At 38.6% G+C, this 13,180-nt stretch overlaps 1 protein-coding gene across 2 annotated transcripts in view; it reads right to left on the reverse strand.

The window, feature by feature from the left end:
* The window catches only part of DIAPH3 (diaphanous related formin 3), a 470,657-nt gene that overhangs the window by 131,807 nt on the left and 325,670 nt on the right, over nucleotides 1-13,180 (reverse strand). For both annotated transcript variants that reach the window (XM_053665456.1, XM_053665455.1), the window contains one exon: nucleotides 11,217-11,352. In XM_053665456.1, coding sequence (XP_053521431.1) covers nucleotides 11,217-11,352 — 136 coding nt within the window. The remainder of the gene's footprint in view (nucleotides 1-11,216; nucleotides 11,353-13,180) is intronic.

Genomic DNA, 13,180 nt, shown 5'->3' on the forward strand with positions numbered 1-13,180 from the left:
TTAGTTTAGCCTTCATATGTTCCTTTAATTTGTGACTAAAATCAACCAGTTCTGTGAGTATCCTGATCACCACTGTTTTGAACTGTGCATCTGAAAGTTTGGCTATTTCCTCCTTGTTTAGATTTATGGGCTCTGGGGCTCTGCGTTGTTCTTGAGCCATGTTTTGATCTGTTCGTGCCTGTTACATATGAGAAGCGGAGCCTTAGGTGTTCACCAGGGGAGGCCCACCCAGGTCCCTGGTTTGTGACAGGGTACGTGGGGGCGGGGTCAGAGAGGGACAATAGCGGTCCCCTCTGCTGCTTCCCGCCACTGGGGCCTGCACGATCAGTCTCACCGCTCGCTCCTTCACTGGTTTATCTGCAAGCGAATGTGTGACCATGGTCCGCCCTCACTGAGTCCACCACCTTGCGCCCTCAGTGGGTCCGCGCACTACTCCACACCTGGGATCCGCCCACAGCTGCTGGCGCACTTGGGTCACGTGCCCGGGTCAGTCTGGTAGATCTTTCTTGCTGGACCCTACTCTGGTGCTGGCTCTGCCCCCTTACCAGTTTGGCTGAAGGGTTCGTTGTTGTCAGACTTCCCTATAGTTCAATTTTCTGTGGTTTGGCTGCATTTTTGTTGCTAAAACTTTGTTGTTTTTAAACTTGGTTGTGTGAGAAGGCACAATGCTTCCACCTACGCCTCCATCTTGGTGGAAGTCTGATCTATATTTTTCTTTACATATTAATACCAATATCCCAAACTCAACTCAAAATGGAAGAGATGTCACTTGACCAGTTACATTTTATCAACTGTCTGACATATCTTGAGTGGCCTCTGTGGTATCTACTGTGTGTACACAGGAAGCCAGGTCCTATGAGAAAAGGAAGGCATAAAGCCATGTTCTTGAAAAACATACACAATCTGTTGGAAGCATAAGACTAGAGCAAAATGCAACAGCATTAATGAAATATTGCATATGTAAGTTATATGGCAAGAATATAATAGTTTATAAAAAAGGGGTTGTCTGCCCTGGCTGGTGTAGCTCAGTAGATTGAGCACGGGCCTGAGAAACAAAAGATCTCGGTTCGATTCCCCGTCAGGGCACATGCCTGGGTTGCAGGCCAATTCCCAGCAGGGTCCAGTTCCCAGCAGGGGACGCACCAGAAGCAACCATACATTGATATTTCTCTCCTTCCCTTCCCTTAAAAAGAAGAAAAGGGGGGGGTTGTCTGTTTATCAAGGACATATATTTAGAAGACATTTAAAAAATCCAAGAATTGAACTTAATCACATTTTGTTATACTCAGTCAGTTAAAAATGAGACGAAAGGTATTTATGGCAAAGAGAGCACCAGAAAAAAAGCAGAGAAGTAGGAGGCACTGTGGCCGAGGTAGGTGGTATAACCAGTTCAACAGAGGCAGAGAGCAGTCAGTGAGAAGTCCAAGTTCACAGTCTCCTATCTGACTGTGATCAGACCTCTGATATGACCAGACCAAAACATGACCTCTGATCAGAGAACATGAGTGCTGGCTTCATTGCTGGCTAAATCTAGCAATGCAGTCAGGTATGTCAGATTTAGTTTTTCAGACTGCAGGAAATTTAAAAAGGTGTATATGCTGTAGAATCTTAACATACCCAGAGCAACCTGGGGCAACAGCCTCTAATTAAACGTATTATATTCCCATTTGATGGGACCTCCTATCAGTTCAGGTCAGGTGTGGCCTCAAATGCGCTGGGGCACTAATTTACTCAAGAAAATTAAGGTTTTCAGACCATTTTGCATTTCTGAATTGCAAAAGGCATTTAGACATAAAATGGATTCAGCCGTCCTGAGGCATGAAAAGTAATCCTGTGTGTGTCGCAACTTTGTCCACTTGGTTGTTACAGTTTTTTTTGACTGGGGACACAAGTACTGGGCTTTAGAGATGGTATAAATTTCACCTCTTTTTTAAACTGCTAGATATACTGTTAGATATATTTTTCTTTTTTGAAAGTGCTGGAATAGATTCTATGAAAGTAAGAAGCTTCCCAAGTGTAGCTTTTTTGGCTCTAAAACAACTGGAGGCCTGTATAAGGCTCTGTTCCTCAGGGTAAAGGTTAAAAGCAGAAATTTACATAATATTTAAGAGTATGTATTAGATAACAGAATGTGATAAGCTTCTTTTTAAAATTGATTTGAGAGTGAGAGGGGAAGTGAGGGGGACCAGGGAGAGTGAGGGAGAGAGAGAACTGCCTGGTGCGGGGTTGGGGTAGGAGGTGGGGGGGGAACCAATCAGTTGCCTTCCATACTTGTCCAGACTGGGAATAAAACGGCAACCTAGGTATAAGCCCTGAGGGGCAACTGAACCCACAACCTTCTTGTTGTACAGGACGGTGCTCCAACCAACTGAGCCACCTGGCCAGAGCATTGGTTGGTTCTTGTTTGTGTCCTCACTGGGGTTCCAAACCACAAACCTTGGTGTATCGGAATGACACTCTCACCAACCGAGCTACCTGGCCAGGGCCATGATAAGTTTCTTAGAAGCTGGAAAGATTTATGGTTATGTTTGAAAATAAGACAATACTCATTGATTGTCTATCTCTGGAAATAAAAGAATGACTTCCCATCAAATACAAGTAATTCCACTTAGAATTGGCAGTCTGGCATGAGAGGGCCCTTTGTGACAGCACACACACGTCTCAAAGTGTACACTATGTAAACGACCACCGGTTAGGGAGACAATTACTGAAGGCGTACACAGCGGTACACACAAAGAAGGTGCCACTGTGATTGAGTTCTCCATTACAGCACAATAAATGTAGCCGATGTTATCAAAGGTATGGCATTCTCCACATTAGAACGGCATTAAAAGAACTGAATGGTATCATTTCTGCCCTAGAATATACACAGGGTAAATCTGTGCTTGGTAACAGAAAAGTTTAAATAAATATTATCAACGCAAAGATTTCTTTGGTAAAATTCTTAGAATTCATGCTATAATATAAAGATTGAAATTATTTTGTCTCAAATAGAATTTATAATAATTATTCACTCTGAAACAAATTTAAATAAAAATTGGAGTCTCACACATAACTCAACAAAGTAAAAAACAAAAAAAATCATGGTTTCAAGATACATTGTGCTGGGGAGGTCTGAGACCCTCCTCTCCTAATTTCCCTTTCCTGGGACTTTTTGGAAGAAGACAGAAGGTCACGTGTGAGCCCTGCACAGCTACACAGAGAAGACAAGTATTAGTTCAACCAAGGCTGGACTCCAAATGAGCTCTGACCATTGAAGCTGTGTTACGCCAGTGAAAGAGACTGCTGTGTTCAAGTCAAAAGCTGTGTAACTGTTAGTGAGACCTTCGGAAAAATTTCCCACTTGTTGCCCAATAAGGACTCATGGAATCTCAATCTCTTACTAACATTTAAAAAAATGTAACTGAAAACACTAATTTGAAAGAATCTGAAACACTAATTTGCACCGCTGTGTTTACTGCAGTGCTATTCACAGTAGCCAAGATATGGAAGTAGCCCAAGTGCCTGTCAACAGAAAAGTGGATAAAAAAGCTGAGAGACATGTATATAATGGAATACTATTTGGCCATAAAAAAGAATGAAATTTTATCATTTGTGACAGCATGGTTAGACTTAGAGGGTATTATGCTCAGTGAGATAAGTCAGTCAGAGAAAGACAAGTACCATGTGATTTCACTTATATGTAGAATCTAAAGAACTAAACAAATAAACAAAATTGAAACATTCACAGACAGAGAGAGTGGAACGGTGGTTGCCAGAGAGGAGGAGAATTAGAGGACTGGGAAGAAAAGGCGAAGAGATTACAAAGTACAAATGGTAGAGACAAAATAGTCACTGGGATGTAAACTACAGAGTATAGTCACTAACGTTGTGATAACGATGCATTGCGCCAGCTGGGCACTGGAAATATCAGGGGGGAGCACTTTGTAAAGTATAAATAAGAGTATCTAACCACTATGCTGTACAGTTGAAACAAATACAAAATAATATTGAAAGTAAACTATAAATAAAAAAGTAAAATGAAAAGTAAAACCCAGTATATTGTAATTTCCCTGGTTCTTTAACTTCTGGGTCAAACGATAAAAATACTGAAGATGTTTCCACCTCCTTCAGAACTGGTGAGTTCTGCTGGGCCCAGAACTACTCCGACCTTAAAAAACCCCTCTTTCAAGAGGGGAAGGATGGTTCTGATTTATCCTCCTACTTCTGGGCAGTGGGATAAACAAATCTTTGAATAAACCAAAGCATCAAAATGGAACCTGACCAGAGTAAGGAAGCCTTTCTAACTTGGCAATCCTCCCAAAACTTTGCAAAGGAAGGAGTCATCTAGTTTAAAACCACTGAGGATGGTTACCACAGAGACAGCTATCTCTGTCGGAGGCTTCCAGGGAAGATAAGTCTCAACCTTCATGCACAGGCATAATCTGGTACCAGTTACTGATCACTAAAATACTTTTGGTCCTTTTCATTAAAGGAGTAACAGCACAATAATGAAAAACATGACCTCTGATCAGAGAACATGAGTGCTGGCTTCATTGCTGGCTAAATCTGTGACCATGTACAAAGGAATTAAACAGCTTTTAGATGGAAATAGTACCGTACGTTTGTTGTTAAGCATTACATGCAATAATGAACACATACGGAGCCTGGCAAATAGTCTGTGATCAATGGTTGTAATAGCAGCAGCAGTGCTAGTACTAGTAGTAGTAGTATGAGTGCTGTTGTTGCTACTATGATCTGTATAGTACTACTATTCCAAAAGTGGGGGAGGTTAAGAAGAGAGGAACACATCAAAGCCAGTGCAATTTAATTTGTTATGTTCTTCTAAATAGAGGAATGATTAAAACCACTGGCCTATTTACGTGTATCAATGGCCAATAGTGCCAGAAAACTGAAAGCACTGCTGCATAAAATGACGATATACACAATTATGGAAAATAATCTCATTTTATGTTATCTGTAGAGGACAGGGTAATTGTCAAAGCCTTTATGAAAGCAAGTATGCACATTAATTGCTATCTGTTGAGACTGGCAGGCATTCCCGAGCAGTATTTGTGTAATGTGCATTTCCTCTAAAATGGAGGCCTAATTGCTTAGTTATTCTAAATTGCAGAATGGAAAACAAAGGGGCAGTTTTAGCCGTGTGGGTAAACAACAGATTTCTAAAAGCTAATTATCTTTTTATTTAATAGACTCAAGTTGCACCAAATAAGACATTTAAATCTAATAAATAATAAACAAATTGTAACCTAAAGACTAAAATATAGGAGCCGCTCATATAGTTTTTATTGCCCCATTAAATAGGCTCTTATTTACTTCCCCCACAAAACATAATTATACAACACGGGGTCCATTTCAAGGCCATTCTGATGTGCTATTTAAAAATTATGTGAATCAACTTACATACTCAGGAAGTCTTACAGCATAATATTTGAATTCTATTATCAAACACCCTATTCGTTTCCATGATTAAGAAACAGAAATGCAATTTCCAAAAACTTGTATATGATCACATAAAATCGCTATTACTATTTGTCTTGCTAGAAATGATTACACAGAAGGATAGCTGTGCACTTTAAATAAATAAATACTAGTATCTACACTTAGTAGTTTCTACATCAGACATGTAATACTTGGGCATCTTCTAAATTAAAATAATTCAAATTTAAACATCAACCTCAGAAAATGTATTCAAAATTCACATACTGATTAAACAAAGACCCCGTGAAAATACAGTTAATTTGCTTGTTTGTTTAATGTAATATCAAATCATTCAACATAAATAACCGTAAATAACCGAAGCTATACATGTGAATATTTAAGAGACCTCCAGGCTCATCTTTTTTTAGAGAAAACAAAAATGAGAAAAATGCCCTTTTAATGCTATAATATGAAAATATGTGATGCTGTACTTTCTTAGTTTTGTTGTGCAAAAGGATTTTTAATGCTTTATTCTTCTTCTTAGGGAAATGTAGTCCACTAGTCTACCTTTTATTTTCACTCTGTTAACAAAACTCACATTCTGAAATAACAGTGATAATAAATAGTAGATTTGAAAACAGCTGCCTGCATTTTTGCCAAAGGCAAGTGATGACTGATGCTGGATAAGCCAGAGCAGGACTTCAGTTCACCACCACAGGTGGTGATGGAATACTTTGAATATCGGGAGGAACACAGTTCTTATTCGCAAGGTAAAAATACTAAAGTCGTGAAAGTATTTAGAAGGAAGCTCCCTAGGGGCAAAAAAAAAAAAACCAGGAAGCTCCATGTGAGGTTACGACAGGATTATTTGAAGATGTCTCTCTTCCTCTATCATTTAGGGATGCATATCCTACAGACAAAAATAAGATGAAACAAAAAGTCCCTGAATCAGTGATGTAAATTCAACAATTCACCTTCGACTTTTTTTTTTTTTTAAGAATAGGAGAGCTAAGCTGACAATATCTACAAAGATGAGAGTGATACAGTTGTCCTCGAACACAGGTTTGAACTGTGTGGATCCAGTTATACATGGATTTTTAAATTTTTCCAATAAACACCTGTTCTGTTTCTGGCCAGTGGTTGGGAGTGCACAGAGGCAGAGGGCCCGCTGTACGCATCAGTCATTTTACACAGGGAACTTGAGCCCCCGTGGACACTGGTATCTGCACAGGTCCTGGAACACATGCTCTCCAGAGACGGAGAGACAACTAAGTTTTGGGGGAGTCAAAAATTATACATGGGTTTTCGACTGTATGCGAGGGATCAGGGCCGTAAACCCGATGCTATTCAAGAGTCAAATGTACTATGTTCTGTACTAAAACATCATAGCTGCAAAGGAAAATCATATAAAGTTTCAGCTGATCCTCACTATTAGACATTAAAAGAAGTACACTGTATTAACACAAATAGTATAGCAGATAAATGTGAAACTAGTTTTCCTATCAATGTCTAAGGAGTTTTATATAATTCATATTTTACATTAATATGTTTGGTATAAGTAACATTCTCCTTAGTCTGTAACACCAAATCCTGTGGCCCCACTTGCCACCCTGGCATGCCCCATCTCCATCTCATGGAGATGAGATGTCTTATTTTACTACCTGGGACTGTTTGTGATCTGTGACTACCATATCTTATCTATATGGTTTGTCTGATTCATTCATTAAAATTTTAAACATCATTGCAGCAAGTACATTTTTGTCTTTATCACTATAATCTCAGCATACAGAAAAATAAAAATTATTTGTTGATGACTAAAAGAAACAAAAGTGGCCAAGCTATTAAATTTCTTTTCTGTGCCAATAAAATACTGACAAGCATTAATAAAATAATGCTGTGTGAATAAGACCATAGCCCTTGTATTTTTCATAAAAACACAATGCCTTTATTGAAGACAGTATTTGTCAAATATCAGATATGCATTAAATTCAGTGTCAAAACTGACATTTTGCCTAAGAATACTTTCAGTAATGAGTACTGATTAGACATACTTCTTTGTAAATTCTACTTTATAAAGCCTCCAAATGTTATAAAATCATGATTTCACATAAAGCATATTCTATACTTAATACGGAAAAGGTAGGACTTCTGGCCAAGATTCAGGTATAGGTAGAAATACTGTACCTCCTCGCACAACCAAATTTAAGGACAACGAAAGTTTAGAAACAAAACCACAACCAGAACAGACAGAAAATTGAACTGTACAGAAGTCTAACAACAATGAACCGTTCATCCAGACCGGTAAGAGGGGCAGAATCAGTGGCTGGTAGAGAGGGGTCGCTGCAGGAAAAAGTGGTGCTTGGTGGACCGGGTGGGCATGGGGCGAAAACCCAGTAAAGCTTGCAAGGAGGCTGGCTGACTGTGGACACACATTCACAAGCAGATAAACCAGTCAAAAAATGAACAGTGAGACAGACCATGCAACTGAGGGCCCCAGCGACAGGAAATAAAGCCTAAAAGCACCGATTGGAAAAACTTGCAAGGGTTGAGGTGCCGGGAGTGGCTCCCAGCCTCACAGGAGAGTTCGCTGGGGAGACCCACAGGGTCCTAGAATATACACAAACCCACCCACCTGGGAACCAGCACCAGAAGGGCCCAATTTGCTTGTGGGAAGCAGGAGAGGGGACCAAAATCTGATAAGAGAATGAAGCAAACGCCATCGCTCCCTCTCTGACCCTGCCCCCAGTCACAACCCTGAGACTGGGTCACCCCGCCCTGGTGAACACTAAGGCTCCATCCCTCATACATAACAGGCACGAACAGACCAAAACATTATGGCTCAAGAAGAACAGCTCAAAGCCCCAGAGCCAATACTTCTAAGCAACAAAGAGATAGCCAACCTATCGGATTGCACTGTTCAAAACACTGGTGATCAGGTTCCTCACAGAATTGGTTGATTTTAGTCACAAATGAAATGAAAAAATGAAGGCTACACTAAGTGAAATGAAGAAAAATGCACAGGGAACCAATATGATGAAAAGAAAACTGGGACTCAAATCAATGCAGTGGACCAGAAGGAAGAAAAACAAACAAACAAACAAACAAACAAACAAACAGAAAAGAATAAAGAAACAATAATTCCAAAAATGAGGAGAAGCTTAGGAACCTCCAAGACATCTTTAAACATTCCAACATCCGAATTATAGGGGTACCAGAAAGGGAAGAGGAACAGCAACGAGTGGACAAATTTGAACAAATAATAAAGGAGAACTTCCCCAGTCTGGCAAAGGAAATAGACTTCCAGGAAGCTCAGAGTCCCAAAGAAGTTGGACCCAAGAAGGAACACACCAAGGCACATCATCATTACATTAGCCAAGATTAAAATGAAGGAGAGAATTCTAGAAGCAGCAAGAGATAAGGGGACAGTCGCCTACAAAGGAGTTCCCATCAGACTGTCAGTGGATTTCTCAAAAGAGACCTTACAGGCAAGAAGGGGCTGGAAAGAAGTATTCCAAATTATGAAATCCAAAGACCTACAACCAAGATTGATCTATCCAGCAAAGCTTTCATTTAGAATGGAAGGGCAGATAAAGCACTTCTCAGATAAGGTCAAATTCCAGGAGTTCATCATCACCAAGCCCTTATTATATGAAATGTTAAAGGGACTTACCTAAGAAAAAGAAGATAAAAAAGATGAACAGTGAAAGGACAGTAAACTCACAGTTATTGACAACCACACCTAAAACAAAAGCAAACTAAGTGGACAACTAGATCAGAAGCAGAACCATAGAAATGAAGATCACATGGATGGTTAGCAACAGGGGAGTGGGAGGAGGAGAAGGGGGGAGAAGGTACAGAGAATAAGTAGCATAGATGGTAGGTAGAAAATAGGGCAGAGGGCAAGAATAGTATGGGAAATATAGAAGCTAAAGAACTTGAGACACATGGTCATAAACTAAAGGGGGGAAATGTGAGGGGAGGGGTGTGCAGGGTGAAGGGGAATGAAGGGGGGAAATGGGACAACTGTAATGGCATAATCAATAAAACATATTTTTTAAAAAGTATTATATTAAATTGCAAAAACAAAACTTAGTTGTTCCAGAAATTGGAACTTTCCATCAGGAGAAATACAAATTTAAATAAAATTATTACTAAGATAACACTGAATTTAAAGTTTCGCTTAGATGTTCATGGGAGGTTTCAACTCTCTGGACTGACTGAACCGAGACCTGGGAGAGGCTGTGTGATAGAGGGTCAGGCAGAACTCACAGCAAACAGCACAGCCAATCTGCCTGCAAGAAGCAACTCTTTAACCAACACCAAATGAGTGAATGTTCAAATAACCAGAAGGTTTGGTAAACCAGGCAATACTAGATTAAGTCAGAATGTTTTTCAGAAGCATATTTTTAAAAAATCAATGATAAACCTTTCTAATCTCCATTTTTGTTTATATTTTAAGATATTTCTCAGGATACTTCCTGAATTTCAAGTGTACTCTTAAAGGAAATTGTGCTTAGATGATTTTTTTCCCTTGTAGTAACATGTGTGATACACTAAAGTACTTGGTTTGCTTTATTAAAGATAAAATATGTCTGTAAAAATGAAAGGAGAGAAGGCAAGAAGGCATCTCTGTGTACCCCCAGGGGAACCTTGGGTAAATTTGCAGCTGTCCTGATTGGAAGCTACAGTAATGTGGAAGTGAAGTTGATGGATTTTAATTAAAGGCTTCTGCACCCTTGGTGACTTAGAGGTAGAAAAGCCAAAATTTTCAGGGGTGAAATATAACCACAATTTACTTAATTCTTTTGCTTCTAAGTTTGTGGTATCTTTTAGCTTTGGGGGGAAAAACATATCTCTATCTCTAACTCTGTCAAGCTGTAATTTTGCTATTTTTTCTTTTTAATTTCTTCGAGGAGCTTTTTATTAAAGAAAATATCAAAACACACCAAAGTAAAGAAAACAGTGTAGTAAATACACCCTTGCCTTCAAGCACCCATCAGCGAACTTCAGCAGTCCTTACTGACAGGCAGTCATGTTTCACCTGCACTCCCACTGGCCTCCCAGCTGCACTGGACCATTTTGACTGAAATCCCAGACATTGTGTCTTTTTGTCTATAAAATTTCAGTGAATTTCTAAAAGATACTTGGAAACATTCACAGCAACTCTATCATATCTGTAACAACAACAAAAAAGCACTTACATTTTTCAAATTGATTTTTCCTAGATTTGGATTGGAATATAAAGGGTGAAGGAAAATGTAGGTTTACAGTTGTAAGCAAAACACAGTTTATTCTTGTAGTATTAATTACGAGTTTTCTTATTATGTGCCATATGAACAACTGTAAACCTACTTCTATATTTAAGTTCCATTTATTGCAATTGGTTGATATGTCTGAGTCTCTTAATCACTTTTTTCTTCCTTAGTGTACTCATATGTTGTTGAAGACACAGGATTACTTGGTGTATAGAGTTCCCCAAGGTTTCCAATAGTTGTTGATTTACTAACTGACATAAATTATTGCAGATTGGTTGTTGAAAGAGTAGCCAAAGAAATATACTAGAACCATAATATACCAGAGAACCAAAATCACCCACAAGCCCAGTTAGAATGAAAACACTGTTAGTAAACTAAAGCGGGGGAAGCCCATAAAAAATGAAGTGCTATACAATTTCATAACAGAAATAAGTAACCATATCTCCCTTCCTTCTTCACTGAAGTATTACACTGCTAATAAAATAACCAGTATAAATCTTAACTATACATAGTATAAATAGCAAATTTGATGGTACTTACCAGTCTTCATTTCTAATAAGCGCTTTTTCTTCTGTTGGCGTTCAAGTCTTTCTTTCTCTGCCAATTCTTGGGCTATTCTGGCACGTTTTTGTTTTTCCTCTGCTTCCCGTTTTTTGACATTTTCCTTTATTGCTTGCTATAGAAAATTAATTTTGAAAAGTGGTCAATTTTAACCACAATGATTCCACAAATAAAATGGGAAATTATTCATCTGTAAAACAGTGAATATCTTTTAAATAATGGTTACTTATTATATTAGTAACACAAGCTTTTAAAAGACTAGCACACAAACCCTTGTTAAATATGTCATGTAATATCTACAAATACAGCTGTTAGGTTTAAAGCATCTGTATCTTAATGTAATCAACTAAGAGAAGGGAGACAGAAACTAAAAATAAAAACTATTTAATTTACAAGTCAAAACTGTTTCTCTACATATTTCCAAAAGAATACATTTGTATTAAGAGTCTCCCATACTTTCTCTGCTAAGTAAACTATTAAGTACAAGTAAAATAGTTGAACAAATAGTAAAAGGGAGTGGAAATTTTGAAATGGCTCTTTTATACTATAATCATTTAAAAATTTTTCTCACATAGAAGTGTTATAAGCATGACTAGAGAAATACTTGGCATTTCAAACACAGATCCTCTGATTATTCATCAAAATGAGTAACAACCTGTAAAATATAAGATCTCAATAGATATGTGATCAGTTAATTTCTTATTTTCTAAGTTTTATACGTATCAAGAAACACCTCTCATGTGGCATTAGTGGGAATTAGCAAAACATGGATTTTTCTAGGTGCCAAAACCAGTATGGTATCATATTCCAATCTCATGTGGAGACCGTATTTCTCAGTACCAATGAAACCAAAGAGGTTATCTAATTACTAGTTTATCACTAATAGTATCAAATAGGAAAGTGAATAATTAAACTTTAGCAAGGAGGTAGCTTATCTTATTTTTGGGGAGGTGTTAATTCCTCCTTTACTGTAATATTTTTTAACCCTAGAAATAGTGCAAGTTTTTCATTAGAAATCAGATAATATAATTTAATATTATTAACCAAAACAATGAAAAGAAAAGCACAAGGGAGAAAAAGGGAAAACCCCCAGACAATACTAATTCATCCATCCATCCACTCAATAAATTCTTACTGAGAGGCCAAGTAGCAAACAGCACTATTTAAAGACGAGAGATATATAGCTCTAAAACAGGCTTACATTTTCTGTGATAGGGTGGGGCAGGCCAGTACAGACAACAAATGATAAAATATTTGACGAATGCAGCACTACAAAAAAGGAGTGATGGGAGAGAAGACCTGGGAGCTACTTTACACTGGGTTGTCAGTAAGGCCTCGCTCACTGGCTTGACACAAGCTGGACTGTGAATGGCGAAGAGCCAGCTCGGTGATCATTTGGGAGAAGAACGAATGCAAAGGCTGCTGGAAGGTATGGGAGGCAGGCAGCCAGTGCAGTGGTGTAAGGTGAGGTCAGGAGATCCGCTCAGGCCTGATCATTTGGTACTTTTGGTCTTCTAGGACAGCTGGATTTTCTTCTAAGGAAATGGGAAAACTGGAGATTTTCCAGCAAGAAAGTCTAAGACCAAGCACTCTGAGATATAAGTACTAATTGAGCACATTTGTTTCCAACTCCCTTTTCAAAGATATGTGCATAATGAAGAGTGTTGGAAAGTGGAGGTAGTGTCTCCCTCTTAAGCAAACGGATTTGTTTGCTGTCCAGTGCGGTAAACTGGGGAGAAGTCTGGGCAGTTGTATTAGCTCTTAGAGAAGACTGAGTTCCCTAAGTTGAGGATTTTATCTTGTAACACAAACTCCTAAGCATGTAGGTATTATACCTGGCCCTCTTAACATTGCCCTGTGGGAATTTGGGCTCAGGAATTGACAAAATTGTTTACTCTGGCTACTGCTATTGCTGTAATGAACTGTGTTTTGTCTCTGACCCC

Source organism: Artibeus jamaicensis, unplaced genomic scaffold (genome assembly GCF_021234435.1).
Source record: "Artibeus jamaicensis isolate MK-2021 breed Jamaican fruit bat unplaced genomic scaffold, CSHL_Jam_final contig_415, whole genome shotgun sequence".
Classification (NCBI taxonomy): domain Eukaryota; kingdom Metazoa; phylum Chordata; class Mammalia; order Chiroptera; family Phyllostomidae; genus Artibeus; species Artibeus jamaicensis.